At 41.5% G+C, this 19,779-nt stretch overlaps 3 protein-coding genes across 10 annotated transcripts in view; 1 reads left to right on the forward strand and 2 right to left on the reverse strand.

The window, feature by feature from the left end:
- Window positions 1–1,597, reverse strand: part of rpap2 (RNA polymerase II associated protein 2) — a 13,279-nt gene extending 11,682 nt beyond the window's left edge. For all 4 annotated transcript variants that reach the window (XM_024268630.1, XM_024268629.1, XM_024268632.1 and 1 more), the window contains exons 1-3: window positions 1,457–1,597; window positions 1,276–1,321; window positions 1,080–1,194 (exon numbers count right to left, since the gene is read on the reverse strand). In XM_024268630.1, the coding sequence (XP_024124398.1) occupies window positions 1,080–1,194; window positions 1,276–1,321; window positions 1,457–1,505 (210 nt within the window). In that variant the 5' untranslated portion in view covers window positions 1,506–1,597. The remainder of the gene's footprint in view (window positions 1–1,079; window positions 1,195–1,275; window positions 1,322–1,456) is intronic.
- Window positions 1,488–10,221, forward strand: glmna (glomulin, FKBP associated protein a). Of its 4 annotated transcripts, none has more exons than XM_024268619.2 (21): window positions 1,488–1,627; window positions 1,970–2,022; window positions 3,137–3,150; window positions 3,232–3,295; window positions 5,001–5,126; window positions 5,200–5,313; window positions 6,483–6,591; window positions 6,663–6,909; window positions 6,997–7,096; window positions 7,290–7,471; window positions 7,558–7,611; window positions 7,759–7,789; window positions 7,904–7,993; window positions 8,630–8,671; window positions 8,745–8,818; window positions 8,893–8,977; window positions 9,059–9,168; window positions 9,564–9,627; window positions 9,705–9,834; window positions 9,903–9,973; window positions 10,038–10,221. In XM_024268619.2, the coding sequence occupies exons 4-21, from the start codon at window positions 3,257–3,259 to the stop codon at window positions 10,125–10,127; spliced, it is 1,758 nt and encodes a 585-aa protein (XP_024124387.1). In that variant the 5' UTR covers window positions 1,488–1,627; window positions 1,970–2,022; window positions 3,137–3,150; window positions 3,232–3,256; the 3' UTR covers window positions 10,128–10,221. The 4 variants fall into 4 exon arrangements, with proteins under 4 accessions (XP_024124387.1, XP_024124388.1, XP_024124390.1 ...); XM_024268622.2 differs by lacking the exon at window positions 1,488–1,627 and adding an exon at window positions 1,731–1,858; XM_024268620.2 differs by having other exon boundaries at window positions 3,137–3,295.
- Window positions 10,222–10,700: 479 nt separating this feature from the next.
- Window positions 10,701–19,779, reverse strand: cdc7 (cell division cycle 7 homolog (S. cerevisiae)). 2 transcript variants are annotated; one of them, XM_036216201.1, is made up of 12 exons: window positions 19,595–19,779; window positions 19,386–19,458; window positions 18,010–18,094; window positions 17,761–17,896; window positions 16,743–16,836; window positions 16,495–16,637; window positions 16,359–16,422; window positions 14,812–14,919; window positions 14,570–14,712; window positions 13,362–13,444; window positions 13,140–13,289; window positions 10,701–11,792 (listed from the first exon to the last, which is right to left on the reverse strand). In XM_036216201.1, exons 1-12 carry the CDS (start codon window positions 19,639–19,641, stop codon window positions 11,410–11,412), a joined length of 1,509 nt encoding a protein of 502 aa, XP_036072094.1. In that variant the 5' UTR covers window positions 19,642–19,779; the 3' UTR covers window positions 10,701–11,409. The 2 variants fall into 2 exon arrangements, with proteins under 2 accessions (XP_036072094.1, XP_036072093.1); XM_036216200.1 differs by having other exon boundaries at window positions 16,131–16,422; window positions 18,010–18,096; window positions 19,595–19,648.

Genomic DNA, 19,779 nt, shown 5'->3' on the forward strand with positions numbered 1-19,779 from the left:
CCCGTTCAACTGTCTCCACCAATCATTGTTGGAGGCTTGATCACATGTCATCAATCTGACCAATCAGAAGTGGTTAACGTCCTCACTTGTTCTGATTTGGCTCATAAAGTCTCTCAGTTCCAACTAAAATAACATTTGAAGCTCATGTTTAGCGGTGTAGCTTCCAGCGGGATCCGACGTCAGACAGTTTAAAAAGTGAACAAAGAATGAAGCTCAGAAACGACAATATGCCGGCATCTGCGTGAGTTTATGCACTACAGCCCCCATGATGCATTGGGTTAAGTGCGCGCGCTGAGCGCTGGGTGGAGGGGTAGGGGCACGTTCAGCAGCGCAAGAGCCAAATAGGGAGAGATAGAGAGAAAACATCAACACAAAATGTAAAGAAAATGAGAGACATTAGAAAAAAAAAACTGGAATCGTTTGACTTTTCTTGATAGTATGAAGGAACAGAGTCTGCAGGAAATATTCTATATGTATATATATTCTGTATATATTTATGGCTCCACAATCAACCTGTCCAGACACCTGAGAACTGAGAGAATCTTCTCTAAAACAGAGCAGATCATCACTGAGAAGAAACAGATTACATCCTCAAAGCTGAAACTCTTTTCTCTTTCTTAATGTCAATGTGAATAAAAGTCTTGATTTAGTGGTTTTTGCACAATTTACTTTATATTTGGGTTGTGGTTGGAGAGGTTTGTGTTGTTCACTTCAAATGTGTTTAAAAAGTGAGTTAAAAACTGAATAGTTAATTGTTAGTTCTTTTATCATTCATTTTGTACACTCCATCTGGAAGGGATAAATAACAGCATATACATAATTTACACTTTATATGAATAAAAACATATTTACATGTTGGATTTTGTGCATAATCTTATCTAGTAGATCAGAAGCTAACTTAAGGTTTGCCTTTCACTTGTAGTTTTTAGTGTTTTCTGTCTTTGTGGGAGGATAGATTGTTTATGGAAACCTTTAGTGGGTGTGGCCTTTTCAGCTGGTTTCCCTCAGGATCTAGAGAGCAACATGAACGTTCTATCAGTTATGAACAAAAAAACAGCAACCGCTGAAGATATTCATACTGAATCCAGCAGGAAGTCTTGTTCCACGCTGCTCTCCAGGAGCTGCTCCACCACCTCCAGGGCTCTCCTCTCCAGCTCCATCTTCTCCTTCAGCTGCTCCCTCAGCTCCTCTTTCCTGGCCCAGAGAAGGAGACAGTTTCATTCAGCTGCCTAAGGCCACACTAGAGTATAAATCCAACAAGGAAGCCTTCCAAACCTCCTGGCTTCTTCTTCAGCGGTTAGTGTTTTGGAGCGTCTCCCTGCTGTCAAACAGACATCAGGCGGTTAGAACACGAGATTTCTCCAGGAAATAGACGGATATCAGTTCATTTCAACTGCTAATAAGATACAAAAAGCTTCCGTCCCAAATACTCAAACACATGAGACCAAAACCAAACCTTTTCTGGACGTTTTCCCGGGACTCTTCATCCTCCCCACGGTCGCCATGACACCTCAAGTTCAACTTTGACCTGTGACGCATTTTTCTACGGCAGCCGGAGAGGCTCAAACCCGCTGCGTTCAGGTCGCGTGCTGCAGGCAGCAGTAGTTCTGCTAAACCAGCAGTGAAGGTAGGTGGTCACTTTTCCTCGGTTTTGCTCCTTTTCTGCGTCCAAGGCGGATTTGGTGGGACTGTTTGTTCACGAGAACCAGAGACAGAGATCCGAGAACTGGCGGGCCGGTGCCGGGGTTTTGTGTGGACCGGGGAGGTCCGGTTCTGAGCTCAAACATCATCATTTTTAAGTCCATCTCACAGTTACCCCAGCTGGCTGTCTTCTCTCTCACTGGAATATATGTTTTCTGTAGGAATGCCCTCCTCGTCTAAACCTGGCACCACACCGCACAGAGTTCTGGGTAATTGAGTTTATTACGTATAAAAAAAATAATTGACGCTTTCGGCTTTTTCTGTGCAGGAACTCTGCAGAGGAACTCCGTGATTATGCTCTCTTCGTTATTTCCTCCAAAGGTATTATTATTTTTTAAATTTTATTTTATTTCTATTAACAGATGTGACTTGTTTGTGGGTTCAATTTTTATAGATGCACTGAACATCACTCCTCAGTAGTGCTGCCATAAACGATTATTTTAATAGTCAACTAAATCACCGATTACTTTCCCGATTAGTCGACTAATCAGGTCATACGCGAACTGGATGTAAAGCACAAATCATAACCATCAATAGCTTTAAACTAACTAAAATCTAGATATATAACATTGCCTGCAAAAATGCTAGTCTGAATTCTCTAAGCTGAATTTGGCCGCTGAAGATGCTAGTGCTGATAGCTGAAGAATCTGAAAAAACGCTGAATTTGATAGCTGAAAATGCTGAAGTTGATGGCTGAAAACTATTAGTTAAATGCCAAATTAGCCTAAAAAAATGAAAAAAGCCTAAGTTAGCCAAAACAGCTAGCATGTAGCTGAAATATTAGCTAAACTCCAAAATAGCCCTAAAAACAAAAAAAAACCTACATTAGCCAAAATAGCTAGCATGCAGCTGAACTACTAGTTAAACTCCAAAATACCCTAAAAACCTAAAAAAAAATCATAAATATTCAAAATAGCTAGCATGTAACTGAAATATTAGCTAAACTCCAAATTAGCCTAAAAACCTTAATAAATGCCAAAATAGCCCCCCCCCCCCCAAAAAAAAAAAAAAAAAAAACTAGCATTATAACTTTCAACTTTACTACACTCTGACTCAATATAATGTAAAGACTAATCGACTATTAAATTAGTCGTCGACTATTTTAATTGGTTGATTAGTCGTCGATTAGTCCTACAGTTTCATGAAGGGAATCTCTTCAAGTATGAATGTACTATAAGTAAAACCAGATAAATGTGTTCTTTATGAAATGTTTGAGCCGTGAATCACATTTTAATACTTTAACAGTCAAATAAGAGTTTGTCTTGTCTATAAATGACAGCAGAGTTGGTGCATTAGTAATGTAAAGTAGCTGCATGTATAAAACTATTAGGATGAAGCATCAACCAAATGTTGAGATACATCCAGGATTCAGAACGTACCCAAATACCTGTAACATCTATGATTATGGCGTCCATGTGCTCTGCTTTGTTTCCAGCTCAGACACTGACAGTAAGTCATCAGAGGTTGAGAGAGGACATCATCATCATCAGGACACAAACTGGACTGCTCTTTAAAATGTTGTTTTTGAAGGACTGCTAATATCCAGGCGGGACAGATGGCTCTCGAGAAATTCAGCGATGTGGTCCAGCTGTGTGTGAGTGTTCATCCTTCACCTCCTGTACATGTGTATTTTATGGTTAATCCATCCTTTTTGTTTTATTGAAACATTCCAGAACTCTGTCACTGTCACAGAAGGTTCAAATGTAAAACCTCTGTCCTTTCTGTGGTCAGAGTCTTGCTGTGTCAACATCCTCTGGGGTTTTTGAAAGAAGCTCACTGAGAAAAGTAGCAGCATGCAGATTTGTCATGTCATGCACAAACTGGATTTAAGCATGAAGGACTGAGAGAGGAATACTTGTGAATCCCACCTTTACTATCAACAGTCGAGCACAGATACTTCATATCCCTGGAAAACTTTAAACATGTCCCATTTTGTTCTGATTGTTGTTAACCCCATTGCTTTCTGTGAGCTGCTTGTGTCGCATCTGCTCAGGAAGAAACCCGCTGGATGGACAAAAGTAACTGTAAGACAACATCAGGAACATTAATGTTTTAGATGATGAACATCCAAATATTAGGATTTGGATGGGGGCCGGATCCAGCCCTCCGGGTAATTCTATCCGGTCCTCCAGATCATTTTATTTTATTGTTATTAATGGTCCGATGTTATCTTGCACTTATTTCTAAGTTAGATAATTTTGACGAAATAAATTTTTATGGAGAGTAAAATATTAAATGTTATTTTAAGGTTTAAATTGATTTATTCTGGAATAATATTCCTGCCTTTACTAAGATCTTTTGGACTATTTTGGAATTTAGCTAATGGTTCAGCATCATGCTAGCTGTTTTGGCTAATTTAGGCTTTTTTTAAACAGTTTTTTTTAAGTTGTTTCGGAGTTTAGCTAATATTTCAGCTACATGCTAGTTGTTTTGGCTAATTTAGGCTTTTAAAAAAGTTTTTAGGCTGTTTTGGGGATAGGTTAATATCTACATGTTGGCTATTTTTTGCTAATTTGGTCTTTTTTGAGTTTTTTTAGGCTATTTTGAAGTTAAACCATTATTTTCAGCTACATGCTAGCTGTGGTGGCTAACCTAAGTTTTTCTGTTTTTAGGCTAATTTGATATTTAGCTAATATGTTAGCTGGCTATGAGCTCCAGCATTTTCACCTATTAGCTCCAGCGTTTTCAGCTACCATCTTCAGCCTTTTTCATTATCAATTGCAGCATCTTCAGCTATCAGCACTAACATCTTCAGCGACCAAATTTAGCATAATTATGTTGAAACGTTATGGTTTTAAAAATTTGGTTTTAGTGTTCCATAAATGTTTATCCTGTTCGGCCTGCGACCTAAGGCGTGTTCTGGATTCTGGCCCCCTGTGGGATTGAGTTTGACACCCCTGGTCTACAGTGTTTTACTTGTTTACTTATCACAGTAAAACCATGAGCTTCAAGTCCAACTAAATTTGTATCAATTGTAAATGTGTTCCCAGTGTACTTTTAATTCTGAGTTCACTTTCTTTGATCCAGTTCCTGAACCTGGTTCATTCCTGTTGGACTCATAAACCTGCCCAGCTATCCATCACAGGACCACACAAAAACACACAACCACACACACATTCACAGCTAAGAGAGTCCCAATCTAGTCCCCAACATGTTTATCTACATGCATTACTGATTGTTGAAGGTGGACACAAGTCTGCAAATAGAAAGCAGAAAAGTCTCACATGACCTATAGGTTGTTGTTTGGTTTCTGACCTGTGAAAATAGTCTTTTTTTGTCCTTGTGTGTCACTGACACAGCAAGCCCTTCCAGAGAGCAGCTACACTGCTGAACACCACGACGCTTTTACAGCTGCAGGAAGAGCCTGCATCCAGGAAGGACACTGCACCAATGTCCTCAGTATTCTCCTGGATGAGAAGAACCAGGTACGTCTGTCAGACAGAACACATGCCAGGATTTTTCAGCTCCCAGCATGCACCTGTCCCTCTGTGTGTGCAGGAAATTGTGAGGTGCATGGGCTGGACCCTGCTGCCTCCGCTGATTCAGCTGCTGCTGAAGAAAGAAGACAAGAACTTACCTCAGTGGCTGGCCATCTTTACCCACCTGCTGGAGGTCAGTGAAGCTCCAGCCATCTGCTTTAAAGCAGCAGCACCAGCTCATTTCCAACATGGTTACAAAACCCAGACCCAAACTCAGACAGACCTTTTATCTGACTCTTCTAAAAATGAAATTGAACTCAGAATTTGACAATGAATAATAAATCATGGAATTTCAACTCAAGACACCAAATGGGTTGAAATATATAGTTAATAAATCAGTCTTTACATTACAGTCTAGATCATATAGCAAAATCAAGGCCCGGGGGCCGGATCCGGCCCTCCAGATCATTTTATTTTATTGTTATTAATGGCCCGATGTTATCTTGAGCTTATTTCTAACTTTTAGAATTTTAACAAAATATATTTTGATTGGAGAATAAAATATTGAAAGTTATTTAAGTTTTAAGTTGATTTATTCTGGAATAATATTCCTGCATTTTTATTTTTCAGATTTATGTTAAAAAGTTATAGTCTTAATGTTTTAAAAGTTGGCATTCTGCTAGTTTTTTGGACTATTTTGGCATTTACTAAGATTTTGGGGGCTATTTTGGAATTTAGCTAATATTTCAGCTACATGGTAGCTGTTTTGGCTAACTTAGCCGTTTTAAAGTTTCTTTTAGGATGTTTTGGAGTTAGGCTAATATAATACGTTAGCCATTTTGGCTAATTTTGGCTTTTCTCTGTTTTTTTGGGCTATTTTATGGCTGTTTTTATGTTTGGATATTTTTTTATATTGTTCACTGCTAAAGTTAGATTTGGGTTGTGACGCGCTGTAAGCTAGCAGGAGAGAATGTAAACAAAGGGATGATGGGATATCAGTGGAGGCTTACATCCTTGCCAACAGTCCCAGCCGCAATTTGATGAATTTCTAACAAACTCCTGCTGCTTTGCGGAAACTGTCTTTAAAAAACACGTTTTTTATAATTAATTTTGGCTAAAAACTTTATAGACATCATTCAAAGATCACTAGGAATGCTTTTACAACAGACATAATATAGTTGGATCTTAAGATCATTTGTTTTTATTAAAAGTAACTAAATGAAAAAATAAACCACTGCGTTGATCTTTCTGTTATACTTATCTACCTTTAGAAGGTCATAGCATCACACAGTCAGGTTAGGGTGAGATACAAATTCCAAATGCTTAAACAGAAAGGCGTGACCTGAATTTTGGATTCCTCAGAGCTGTAGACCTAAAGAGCTGTTGATCGGGCTGCTGGAGCAGCTGGAGCACAGTGATCCTCACACCACAGCCGAGAGCCTCCATCTGCTGCTGAAGCCTCTCCAGAAAGGTGAGCCTTGCTTTTGATGCTCCTGAAACGTGTCGGTGCTGCATGCGAGTTCTGTCTGCGCATCCCTGCAGTGCTGCTGCGTCTGGGCAGCCGGAAGGCCTCCTCTCTGGGCATGACCCTGTCCTCCGTGCTGGACCAGCTGGCCAAGCTGCCCCTCCCTCTCACAAAGGAAGAGGACAGCGACGAGTTCTCGCTCTGCTGCGTGGAGCTCATAGACTTTGTCAGGCCCTTCTTCCAGGAGGCCAGACAAAGTCTGAGCAGTGAGACGGGACGGTCCTGCGGGCTGGAGGACGAGCTGCGGGCGGAGCTTCTGAAATTGTGAGTAGAACCTTGATGACAGGTGGACACAGACGTCCTGCTGAGGTTTCCATGGCATCCTGATGACAAACTGTTTGTGCTGAGCAGCTGCATGAAGACGCTGAGTCACCTGCTGTTGGAGGTGCAACTCAGGGATCCAGACGAGCTCACCGTGTCTCCACTCAGGACCTTTGCCACGGAGATTCTGGTACGGAAAACCACATTCAGCATTTATTCTACCATCCTCTGAAATGCTGGGATGGAAATAATAATAAATGACCTTAGGGAGAGCAGCTGACAGAGTTAGGAGGCTAGTTTTCTCAGATTTCTTCTTCATGTTGAGGTCCAGTTCCAGCAGCATGTGTCGGGTGGAGGGTTTATGCTGATCCTGTGTGGTGCAGGATGGTCTGACTGCAGTGGGGGAGCACCTCCACAGTCTGGTCTTCCAGCCTGTGTTGAAGAGGAAGCAGGTTCCAGGCTTCCTGGAGGAGGAAGTGCGTTACCCTAAGGCTTCTTTGGCAGGCGTGGCTCACCTGGTGTTCGTGCATCACCTGGCTGCAGACAGCTTCCCCAGCGTTTTTAGGTGAGCAGAAGGATTTTCATGTCCTAAGGTGTTGGACCCTGGTGTTTTCTGGATCTAACCGTGTTCCTCCTCCTGGTGCTCTGCAGTCCCGTGTTCTGTCTGCGGTGTAACATGGAGCACATCTTCCTCCTCCTGTCCAGGTGATTCCTCACTGTGACCTCACAGAGCTCCACAAATTATAGAAGTTGGTTTGATCTTTCTTAATAGAGCAGTCCTAACATCATAGTTGATGTTCTTCATGAAGTTGGCTACTTAAAGTTTATTGTGATTTCTTTTTTTTCCAACAGTGCAGAAGATCCAAAGCTTCAAAAAGGTCTGGTGAGTAAAGGCTAATATTCACATTGACAGGAACTCATCCTTGAAGGTGCAGGTGTTTAACTCCAAACTGAGTTGAGGGAGTTCTGCAGTAACAGACGTGTTTGCCGCCTTCAGGAGCTGTATGAGAAGAGTCTGGTGCGTCTGGAAGACAGCTGTCTACCAGCAGATCTCCTGCAGATCAAAACCTTCCTCACTGTCCCACAGGTGATGAAGACTTTCATGGTGAAAGCGTGAGTTTCAGGTCTTAAAGTCCCACTCCAACTGTATTTGTATCTATTGTGAAGGTGTTCCCACTGGACTTTAAATTCTGATGATGCTGTTTTTAGCCAAAATTTGAAAAAAAAACTGTCGTTTTCTAGGACATAGTTTCTGCAGAGTGGCAGGATTTCTTCAAAAATTCACCTCTGAGTTGTGGGCGGGGCTGTAGGTGCAAAAGTAAGCCCCCACTGATATCCCAGCAGTCTTTTGTTTACACCCTCAAAACCCCAAGCTAACATTAGCGTAGCATAAGAAGAGATTTAAGAGCTATCCAGACATTCTGATCCAGATTCCACGTCAGACAAGGAAAACAGACGTTCAGATCAGAATGGAGCAGAGCAGGAGACTTTGGCCCCGCCCACAGCAGTCGCTGTATCACAAAAGACAGCTTTTTCAAACGGCAGGTTTTGATCTGCTCCTGATTTATCAGGATTTGAATAAACAGTTTTAACCTTAAATGACTGTCTAGTTCTCCTTCATCAGAAAGTAAAGCTACAAGAACCTGTTAAGAGCGTTTGGATTGGAGCGGGTCTTTAAGGCTCTGAGTCCTGCAGCGTTTCTGACTGGAATGTCTGTTTTCAGAACATGGTGAAGATCATGACGCTGTCTCCTCGGCATGATCTGGTGAGACTTTTCTCTGTGTTTGAAGCTGTTCTCAGTCTGTATTTTATAGTCTTGATTTCTTTTCTGTCCCCAGAGGACTAAAGGACTGAAGGTCTTCCAGCTGAGCATCGACAAGTTTGACACTGAAGCCAAGTACAGGCTCTTCCAGTAAGCTGCAGTCTTCCTCCCTCGGGTGATCACAGGTTCTCGGGTGCACCTCCATCACTCCTGTTTCCTTTCAGGTACATGCTCAGTACTAGTAATCACTCAGGAGTCGAGGGATACATCATTAAAAACATCCGGACTCAGATCCATGTTGCCCTGCAGGTCAGGCAGCTTCCTTCTTTCTCATTGTCTCAGATTTTGTTTATTCCCTTGAAAGTTAAATTCACCTTTGATGCTCTGCAGCCGGGAAATGGAAACGTCTGGTTTGAGGGGGTCCATCTGCTGCCTCTGTTGCGCAAAGTTTTCAGCCTGCCTGACGGACCAGAGACGGACCTGCTGCAATACCTGGACAGGTCTGTCCTCACGTTAACACTCCAGTGTGTTTACGTCTCTCAGGAGCTGGGACGGAGGCAGACGGAGAGAAAGGGATCTGGTCTGGGGTAGATGATGAAGACAGTCAGGAAATGATGCTGCTGAATGGGAACATTCATTGCCTGAGAATAGATTGTGTGGCAGGGGAATAGGGCCTTACACCCCCTTCAGCCCTGAGAGGGGTTGAGGCTGTCCACTCGAGCTTGCATGTGCTTGGGGGGATTGGACATTTTTATTTCAAGCAATCAAATCAAGAATAATGCAGAAACTTCCATGTTTCCTCCCTGATGTCAGCTGGGAGTCACTCTGACCTTATGTCAGATAAAGCAGATCAGCAGCAGACACTTTTTCACCATGACTCATGGCTGTTCTTCAGGCTCATGGAGGCTCTCAACCTGCTGCGCTTCCTGGTTATCAGGGACAAAGTGACGGAGAATCAGGTGAGCGCCGCGCACAACTGAAACGCAGGGTAGTGTGGGATTTACATGGAGTCACGACATGTCTGTTCTGGCTGCAGACGGGAGTCTGGACGGAGCTTTATAAAATCGAGGACTCGTTCATGAAGCCCCTGCGAGTTGGTTTGAACATGTCCCGAGCGCACTACGAGCAGGAGCTGCGCAGCTGCAGCGAGCGCAGGAGGAACAAAGGTCAGGCTTGTCCGACAGGACTGTTGTGAAGAAACTGTTTGATGCTAAAGACCGTCCATCTTCCACAGAAGAGCCTGTCCTGTCTGTGAGCGTCAGCAGCGAGAAGCTTCCACAGATGACGCCGGACTCTCAGATCCAGGTAGGTCTCACCCACACAAGCACACCTGTGAGAAGCTGTGGCCTCATTCTCTGCTGCCCCCCAGGCTCTGCACTCGGCCCTCCACACCTTCGACATGATGGAGAGCGTGCTGGCTCGGATAGAAGAACTCACCGAGCTGAAGGAGGATCTGTGAGCGGCAGTTCTTCATCGTCCTCATCCTGTGCTGTTTACTTTTCTAATGTCAATAAAGGTTTTCATCGCTTTTATAATAAATATCTAAATTTGAATTTATGAACTTCTTTTTCTCCAAACAATACGTGGTTGAAGCATTTCCTCACCAACAGATCATAATAAGGGTGGGCAAACTACGGCCCATTAAGATATTTAAAGGGTAACCAAACAGGAAGTTGGAGGCTGACTCCACTCACAGCCGACATGTGAGAATCCAGTCAGAGGGGCGGGGCTTAGGGCCTGGACTGTTATCATTACTGGAGCTGCAGATCATGAGGTCAGACTTCTGAAACTTACATGGTTTGACTAATCATAAAATTCCACTGCAATACCTCGTTTCAACCTTTAGGGGGCAGCACACAGATGGTTTTTAAGTATATTTTCAAGAATAAAACATTTTTCTTTAATCAAAAATGTGGGAATGACCAACAGACAGCACTTTTAAGCCCCATTTATAGAGGTCAACAGACAAAAAAAGTTGATCTAAGGTTTGGTAACCCTTTAATCTGACCCTCCAAATGGGAATAAATAATAATAATCCTTATTTGCTTTATTGTGGTGTTTCCCAGTATGGCGCACTATAAATACATTAACTTTGTTTAGGTTCAGAAAGTTATTCTGTATTTCTGTGGTGTTGGAAGAATTGTCTTTTTTTTTCGTTTACATTTGTGTTTTGCGAGTCAAACAGTCATTTTTCCGATCATTCCAACAACACATGAACGCAGCTTTTCTCCACGTTTACGGTTTCCCAGAAAAACATTAAACCATTGGTGCAACTGGCGCTAAAATGAGAACTAAAGTCAGTTTTGAAATAAAACCCCATGTTTCATATTTGTTTCATCCAGATTTAATGTTATTTTTTTCTCTCATGGGGAAACACTGGTCCTGGTCCGGCCCTTTGGGCGGATTCTAGAGCCCCTTTTAGCCCACAAGTCAAACAGTTTGCCCAGACCTGCATTAGAATAAACATATGAACTAAACATAAGAGCAGTTATCTTGTTTTTGTTGTGTTCATCTCTAAATGTTCCTGAATTATTTTCTTCTTTTTGTTAAAAAAAAACAATTTATTAGATGTTGACATAAAAATGTGCTGTTATAAGTCTGTGAATATGAAGCTGTGGCAGAGTGAACGGTGGACGCCATGGCAACAACACATCTTCACAGGGTTTTGAACTCTAAGCAGGTGAATTCTGGTTGGTTTTCAGATCAGATGAGTTCACTGTGATGCGTTCAGGTGCTCAGACTCACAGGTCCTTGAAAAGAGGATGCTGCAGAGCTTCTGCCGCCGAGATCCTGCTGTTTGGATTTAGGTCCAGTAGCCGGTCCAGCAGGTGATAGGCTTCATCAGGGACTCTGTCCCAGCCCTGCTCCTCCTCTTCAGCCTCCAGCGCTGGTTTCATGAGGCATACTGTGCGCTCACAGTTGCTAAAACTTTCCTGGTTCTGCAGAGTCAGTTCTGCTGAGTCAGCGGGTTCACATATCGATCCTCCATCTGGGCTTCTGTTCCGACAAGCCAAAGCCGACGGGACGTCTTCACCAGGGGAGGCCCTCCTGCGTCCTCGCAGAGTCTCACACAGAGTCCTGAGGTCCTGAGGGGGCAGCGCCTGGCTGCACACCACCGCTTTACCTGCAAGAAGACCAGAGTTCACCTTTAAGAAACCTCCCAGTTTGAGAAGTGTGGAAAATCAAACACGTCCTGATTTCTAAATTAGTGCTGCCACAGACCATTATTTTAATAGTCGACTTATCACTGATTATTTTTTCCAATTAGTCGACTAATTGGGTCATGCGCAAAGTGGATGCAAAGCACACATCTTAAATATCATTAGCTTTAACGTAACTAAAAACTAGAAATATAGAATCACCTGTGATAATGTTAGTGTGAATGCTGTAAGCTGAATTTGGCTGCTGAAGATACTGAAATTGATAAAAATACTGAAGCTGATAGCCAACTAAAATATTAATCAAATGCCAAATTAGCCTTAAAAAGCTGAAAGAAAGACAGAGTTAGCTAAAATAGCTAGCATGAAAATTGTTACATTTGCTAAAAGACTGGAAAATTTGTGAAAGAACTATGAAAGAGAATTAAAGTTAACCTACATTTCTTAAAATTCTGTAATAAAATTCCTTAAATACATGCATTTTGCAAAAAAATTTAATGTGTAGCTTGAATAAAAGCTAAATTAGCATAAAGACCTTCAGTAGATGTCAAATCAGTCCAGAAAGCTAGCACATTGCTTAAATACTAGCTAAACTCCAAAAATAGCCTAAAATTACTCAGTAACCTAAATTAGCCAAAAACGTTAGCATGTTGCTAAACTAGAAGCTAATCTCTAAAGTAGCCCATAAAAACCCCAGTAGATAACAAATTAGCCAAAAATGTTAGCATGTTGCAAAATATTAGGCAAACTCCAATATAGTATAAAAAATCTCAGTAGATGCCAAATTAGCCAGAAAGCTAACATATTCCTTAAATACTAGCTAAACTCCAAAATAGATTAACATTACTCAGTAATCTAAATTAATAAAAAAAAAAAGAAAACATTAGCATGTTGCTAAAGTAGAAGCTAAACTCCAAATTAGCCCATAAAAACCTCAGTAGATAACAAATTAGCCAAAAATGTTAGCATGTTGTTAAAATATTAGCTAAAATCCAAATTGGCCTAAAAAACCTTAATAAATGCCAAAAAAGCTAGCAGAATGCCATCATACTTTTTAACTGTACTACACTCTGACTCCATTTAATATAAAGTAACGAGTAAACGACTATTAAATTAGTTGTTTACTATTTTAATAGTCGTTTAGTCGACTAATCGTGGCAGCCCTATTCTCCACACTTCACTTTAACCCGTTTAGAATTTTTGGGGTCAAAGATCTATTCTTTTCATCTCCCTCTGGGCCAGAACAGAACTCACAGCCGTGTCTGAACCACGGAGGTTCTGTCTGGAGGCGCCTTGAAAAGAAAAACACTAACCGAAGGTCTTGGCTGCGCGGATAGTCTCCCTGGAGCCTCGTACTGTTATGATCTGAGCGAGCGCCGTCAGGTCATCGCCGGCCTTAAAAAACGGGTAGCGGCCGCTGAGGAGCGAGAGCAGGATGACGCCGGCCGACCACACGTCTATGGCTGCGGAGGACATGCAGGTCAGTTCAACTGCGGCTTCAGCCTGAGCATCTGCAGGAGGCCGAGGCTACCAACCTGTGCCTTGGTCGGGACACTTCGTGAGGACTTCTGGCGCTCTGAAGCCAGGAGTTCCAGCCCGGGGCGCCACCTGCTGCTTCCTTCAGTAAACAGACCAGAAAACGACTGAAACAAGTTTTCACAACAAAGATGTTTGTGAGCTAAAATGTAGTAATGGAAAAACTCCCAGAGATTTGACCATTTTACCGTCACAATATGATAAAAAAAACTGAAATGTTCCTTAAAAAAGCTGAGCTTCACAGGCAGCTTTGAAACATAGAGCCTAAAACAATGAAGGAAGAATATCAAAAGATCATTTTGGCTCCATAAGAAACAACAGAAGCCGCTAAAGCACAAGGTCACGGCCCGGATCCGGCCCTCCAGATCATTTTATCTTATTGTTAATAATGACCCGATGTTATCTTCCACTCGTTTCTAACTTGGATAATTTTGACAAAATATATTTTTATGGAGAGTTAAATATTGAAAGTTATTTAAGGTTTAAGTTGATTTAATCTGGAATAATATTCCTGCCTTGACTGAGGTCTTTTTAGGCTATTTTTGGGTTTGGCTAATATTTCATCTACATGGTAGCTACTTTGGCTAATTTAGACTTTTTTCAGTTTTTTAAGCTGTTTCTGAGTTTTGCTAATATATTTCAGCTACATGCTAGCTGTTTTGGCTAATGTAGACTTTTATGCTATTCTGAAGTTTAGCTATTTTTTTCAGCTACATCCTAGCAGTTTTTTGGCTAATCTATTTTTTTTTAAAGTTTTTAGGCTAATTTGGAATTTAGCTAACACTTTAACTGGAAGTCAACTTCAGCCATCTATTTTAGCATCTTCAGTGGCCAAATTTAGCTTACAGCATTAATATTATTGCAGATATTACATACTTCATAATTACGTTAAAGAGTTATGATATTAAAGTTTTAAAATGTAGTTTTAGAGCGTTTAATAAATGTTCATCCTGTTCGGCCCGTGACCTAAGGTGTGGTTTGGATTTGCCCCTTCGTGCAATTGAGTTGGACACCCCTGCACTAAGGCGATGGTTTAGCAGGACTTCAGCTGTGTTTGAAAAGGTGATTAAAAAAAAAAAAAAAGTTTCATGTGATTTAAAGTTAACCACTAAGTTATTTCATGTGTATTTATTCATCTTTGAGGACGTTGAATGAACCCTAATTTTTTTTGTTTCGTTGACTTAAGTTTGTGTAAACGTCTGTTTACCTGGACATGCAGACGTTGCAGACGCGGTCAGTCAGGAAGCAGTCGCAGGTGAGGCCCGGCTGCACGGCCTTCGCAGGTTTCTGACTGCCACTCAGAGCTCTGCCTGACGCTCTGCTCATCGAGCACCTCCAGCTGAGCGCTTCCTGAACCCACAGGAGGGAAAATGCTCGAGATGTTCAGCAAGAACACGACACCACTGAAGGGAGCAGAAGCTCTGTTTTCATCCACAGGAGAACATCTACCTCTGCTTTACCGGCATCCGGCGTCGTGGCGGAGGGGGTGGGCGTGCAGCTGTTCAGGTTCCTCTCTCCAAACACGGGCCGTGGAGTTTTACGTAGCCCCCCCAGATCCTACAGACAGGAGTCAGAGCAGGTCAGTGAAGAACTCAGAAAGGGCTGCCACAAACGATTACTTTAATCGTCAACTAATCTTTTTCTGATTAATCGACTTATCGAGTCAATCACAAAGTGGATGTAAAGCACAAATCTTAACCACCATTAACTTTAAACTAACTAAATATAAAGACGATGAAGATGATCGTTGATTAAACTTTTAATGAATCGTACAGCCTCTGTCCTTCATTAGTTTCTGGTATCAAAACAAGATTAAACCAGAAAAGTTGCATTACCTGTGATAATTCTAGTGTGAAAGGTTTTTTTTAAAAGTAGCAGAAGATGCTGAAGATTTTTGCTGAAAATGGTGACGCAATTTACTTTAATTGCTGCAGGGATTTACTGAAAATGCAAAAGCTATTTGCAAAATCTTAAATTTGCTAAAAGACTGGAAAACTTATGAAAGAACTGTGAAAGAGTGCTGATGTTGACCTCAATTTCTTAAAGTTTTGTAGTAAAATTTATCAAAAATCCCTAATACATGCCTATTTTGCAAAAATATTTAGTGAGTTGCTTAAATATGAACTAAACTCCAAATTAACCCAAAAAACCTTACTAGATGTCACATTAAAAAACTAGCTCAATGCTTAAATACTAGATAAACTCCAAAAATAGCCTAAAATTCCTCAGTTAACTACATTAGTCAAACAAGTTAGTCTGCTGCTAAAATATAAGCTAAACACAAAATTTGCCTAAAAAACCCCAGTAGATCACAAATTAGAAAAAAAAGCTAAGTTATTGCTTGAAATCTAGATAAAATTCAAAATAGCCTAAAATTCCTCAGTAAACTATATTAGTCAAAAATGTTAGCCTGTTGCTAAATTAGCATAAAAAACCTGAGTAGATGCTACATTAGCCAGAAAGTTGAAACATTGCTTAAATACTAGATTAGGCTATATAAATCCCAGTAGATAACAATCACTGACTCAAATATAAAAAAGTACATTTTTTTTTGTGCTGAACGCTACAACTTTGTTCAACTTTACTACACTCTGACTCCATATAATATCAAGTAACGAATAATCGACTATTAAATTAGTCGTAAACTATTTTAGTAGTCGATTAGTCGACTAATCGTAGCAGCCCTAAACTCAGACAGAAGATCTGAAGGAAACAGTACAGAAACCCATCAACCACAGAAAGGAGCAGAGGAAGAACTGAGGAGACACCTTTGACCGTGCCGTGTGAAGAGAGGAGGTGGGCAGGCGAGCTTTTTTCACCGGGGGTCTCTGTGAGGCCGAAGACGACACAGAGGAAGAGGACGGTGGCAAAGCTGCCGTCTGCTGTGGAGCCACCGGGAGTGAAGTGGAGGTGCTTTTGGGAAAGGATTTAGGAGGTGCTCTGCTCCTCTGTGAGGCCGACCCTCCACCTTTCTGCAGAACCCTCGGCCTCACCACCTTCAGTAGCTCTATCTGGGTGTCCGCTGTGCCCTGAGCTAGGCCGAAGTCCACCAGCGCGTACCTGCAGGAGTAAGAGGAGGTCTGATCACACACTGATGTCCACGCCCCCCACCGGCGCTCTCCTCCCACTCACACTCTGCTCCTCCTGTTGTACAGGAAGTTGTTGGGCTTAATGTCCCGATGAATGATGCCAAACTGATGGATGTGTCGGAGCGCCTTCAGCAGGTGATAGATGTACAGGCGGACCTCTGCAAAGCTAAGGGACCCGATGACTTCCTAATGTTTACGGACAGAAAGAAAAACCAGAGCTGGATCAAAGAACAAGCTGGAGAGAAGAAGTTCTGCCTGGGAAAAAGATCCAACCCGGTCAGTGCCACGCACCACGAGAGCCTGATGCTCCATGTAGGGCATCACGATCACCACATGGTCGTCTTTTCTGAAGCAGTACGTCACTCCCATCACATTCTCCCTGCCTCTGAAGGGAGAGCAGTGCTGACAGTCAGTTCAGTTTGCAGAAAAACTGGATACAAACTTAAAGGTGATGCAGAACAACGACAAAATGTAGTTACGAGGTCATTCCTTCAACTGTCAAAGTTGCCAAAACATGTAAGTGTGGCATTTTACTTATAAAAGAGAACAAATGTATTTAGAGCTGCACCAAACGATTATTTTAATAGTCAATTAATCACCGATTATTTTTTCTGATTATTTGACTAATCGAGTCATGGGCAAACTGGATGTAAAGCACAAATCTTAACCATCATTAGCTTTAAACTAACTAAAAACTAGATGTATACCATCACCTGTGGTTATGCTAGTGTGAATATTGTAAGCTGAATTTGGCTGCTGAAGATGCTGAAACTGATAGCAGAAAATGCTGAAGCTGATAGCTAGCTAAAATATTAGTTAAATGCCAAATTAGCCTAAAAAGCCTAAGTTAGCCAAAACAGCTAGCATGTAGCCAAACTATTAGCTAAGCTCCAAATTAGCCTAAAACAACTTACATGCTAAAATAGTCCGAAAAGCTATCATTATGCTATTATACTTCTAAACTTTACTACACTCTGACTCCATAAAGTAACGACAATTTGAAATTAAATTAGTTAATTAGTCGACTCATCGTGGCAGCCCTAATTGTAATACGAAATCAGCTCAGCTCCAAAAGCCACGCCCCCTCAGAGGAGATTTTGGAAACAGAGGCTTTAGATCAACATGAAATATGGCTTTTTCAGACATTTAGGTTGTAGGATGTTGGTTAAAAAACTCCATAATCATAATTAAAATACTAATGAGAACATTTTTTTAAATAAAAAAACTGTCATAGGAGGACTATAAGTAGAAACGGCTAAATAAAGAAAACAGCAGCGTGTTCTTCTCTCTGATGATCCGTCAGACGCACCCTGCCACCGTCAGACACTGCAGCTCAGCAGCGATGCGCGTGGGGTGGCTCGTTGGGATGAGATGTTTCAGCGCAAACAGCTCCTTCCTCCCGTCCCGCATCAGCGCCTCGCCCAGGTACACAGAGCTGAACGTACCTGACAAACACACAGCAGGACAGAGCTGCACAGGTGGAAGCTCAAAAAAATATAGAAATAAATAAATAAAACCTGCTCCTTCAACATGAAGCTCCTTTTACTAAAACACAAACCTTCTCCAATCTTGTCTAAGATGTTGAAAACCTTGGCCAGCTGAGGAACAGCTTTGGAGAGATGTTCAATATCCATCTGCACATCCTCTAGGAAAACAAAGTAGTTCAGATGAAGGCGTTGTGTTGTTTCTAAATAAATTCAATAAACACACCTGACAACAGTGATCAACGCTAAAGGGGAAAAAAAACAGAAACTTCCGAGCTCCAGTGAAGTTTAGAAGCTACTCAGTCCTGCTCCTCCAGCAGCTGCTCCATCTGATTCCAGTTCTCCACGCGGTGGATAAGGATCTGACCAGTCAGAACACCAGGAAGCAGCTGCTGCCCACTGAGCACCTCACCTTTAACCCTTTAACTTCAGTGTTTGTGTTCTTTGATTTACTGGATTTTCTAATTGTTAACACGTCAAACATAATTCCAGAAGATTCTAAGATGATTTATTCTGGAATAATATTCCTGCCTTTTTATTATTCATAATTATGTTAAATAGTTAAAATATAAAAGTTTTAAAAATTAATATTCTGCTAGCTTTTTGGACTATTTTGTCATTTACTAAGGTTTTTTTTACGCTACTTTGGAGTTAAGCTAATATTTCAGCTACATGCTAGCTGTTCTGGCTAATTTAGGCTTACTTTCCGTTTTTTAGGCTATTTTAAAGCTTTGCTAACATTTTTCCGCTACATGGCTAACCTAATGTTTTTTGGGTTTTTTTTTTTTTAATTTTTAGGCTAATTTGGCATTTAGCTAATATTTTAGCTGGCTGTCAGAGTCAGCAGCTATCAGCTTCAGTGGTTTTAGCTATCAATTTCAGTGGCCAAATTCAGCTTACATCATTCACACTAGCCTTATCGCAAGTAATGCTATAATATCTAGTTCATTATTATGTTAAAAAGTTACGGTTTCAACGTTTTAAAATTTTAAGGACATTTTAATTTAAATTTTTGATTTAATAGTATTTAAATCCTGTTCACCCCCCGACTTAAGTTGTGTTTTGGATTTTGGCTCCTTGTGTGATTGAGTTTGACACCATTGTTGTATACAAACATCATGTAAATAGTTATTTAAAAGTGGCCAGGATTTTATGTCTGGCAGACACCAGAGTAGATAAAGAAAATAATTGAAACGTGTGTTAAAACGATTGATTTAACACCGATTCTACTAGTATCAGAATCTGTGTTTGCCGATCCGATTCATTGTTGATATCGATACATTTGAACGATCTGATTCACTGACCTAAAATAGATCCAGGACATCTGTGGGGATATTTTCAGAGTAAAGGTGGAAAACTATCAAAATGAGGAGGCGCACGCGCTCTGATCATCAAACGTTCATGTTCTGCTGTGGGCAGACGGTCGCGCGCATGCCCGTGAAACACTCACTGGAGACTTTCCTGTGAGCGCCTTCCGACCTGGTGGTGCTGGTTCTGTCCGGGTAGACCGCGGAAGCGTCCATCTGGAACCCGACCGTTTCACTAATCAGATGAGCCTCCCCTTCGGCTCCAGAACGCGGGAGATGAAACTTCTCTGCGTTCAGTCTGGGTCAAACCAGCCGGTTGCGTGAGCTGAACATAGGACTCAAACACACTCACCTCTTTCGCGGTAAAGTGTGACACTTTCGGGAAAATGTGATTAACATAAGAAAAACCGAGAACGTTAAAGAACATAGAACTTCCAAATATCAAACACCGAACATATCTTTTCAGGAAGCTTCGACAACAAAAAGAAAACTACGCGCTTAAAGTGACGTCAACAGATCTCGCGAGATAGCAGCGCC

This window comes from Oryzias melastigma, linkage group LG17 (assembly GCF_002922805.2).
Source record: "Oryzias melastigma strain HK-1 linkage group LG17, ASM292280v2, whole genome shotgun sequence".
NCBI classification, from domain to species: domain Eukaryota; kingdom Metazoa; phylum Chordata; class Actinopteri; order Beloniformes; family Adrianichthyidae; genus Oryzias; species Oryzias melastigma.

Excerpts from the sequence above, each read along its gene's own strand:
- cdc7 (XM_036216200.1), bottom strand. The coding sequence starts at position 19,458 with ATGGACGCTTCCGCGGTCTACCCGGACAGAACCAGCACCACCAGGTCG. Across the intron at positions 13,290-13,361 it reads GTGTCCCGACCAAGGCACAG|CCATAGACGTGTGGTCGGCC; the intron begins GTTGGTAGCCTC and ends TGTCCTCCGCAG. Across the intron at positions 11,793-13,139 it reads CCGCGCAGCCAAGACCTTCG|GTAAAGCGGTGGTGTGCAGC; the intron begins GTTAGTGTTTTT and ends GTCTTCTTGCAG.
- glmna (XM_024268620.2), top strand. The coding sequence starts at position 3,257 with ATGGCTCTCGAGAAATTCAGCGATGTGGTCCAGCTGTGT. Across the intron at positions 7,097-7,289 it reads CCTTTGCCACGGAGATTCTG|GATGGTCTGACTGCAGTGGG; the intron begins GTACGGAAAACC and ends TGTGTGGTGCAG. Across the intron at positions 8,819-8,892 it reads GCCAAGTACAGGCTCTTCCA|GTACATGCTCAGTACTAGTA; the intron begins GTAAGCTGCAGT and ends GTTTCCTTTCAG.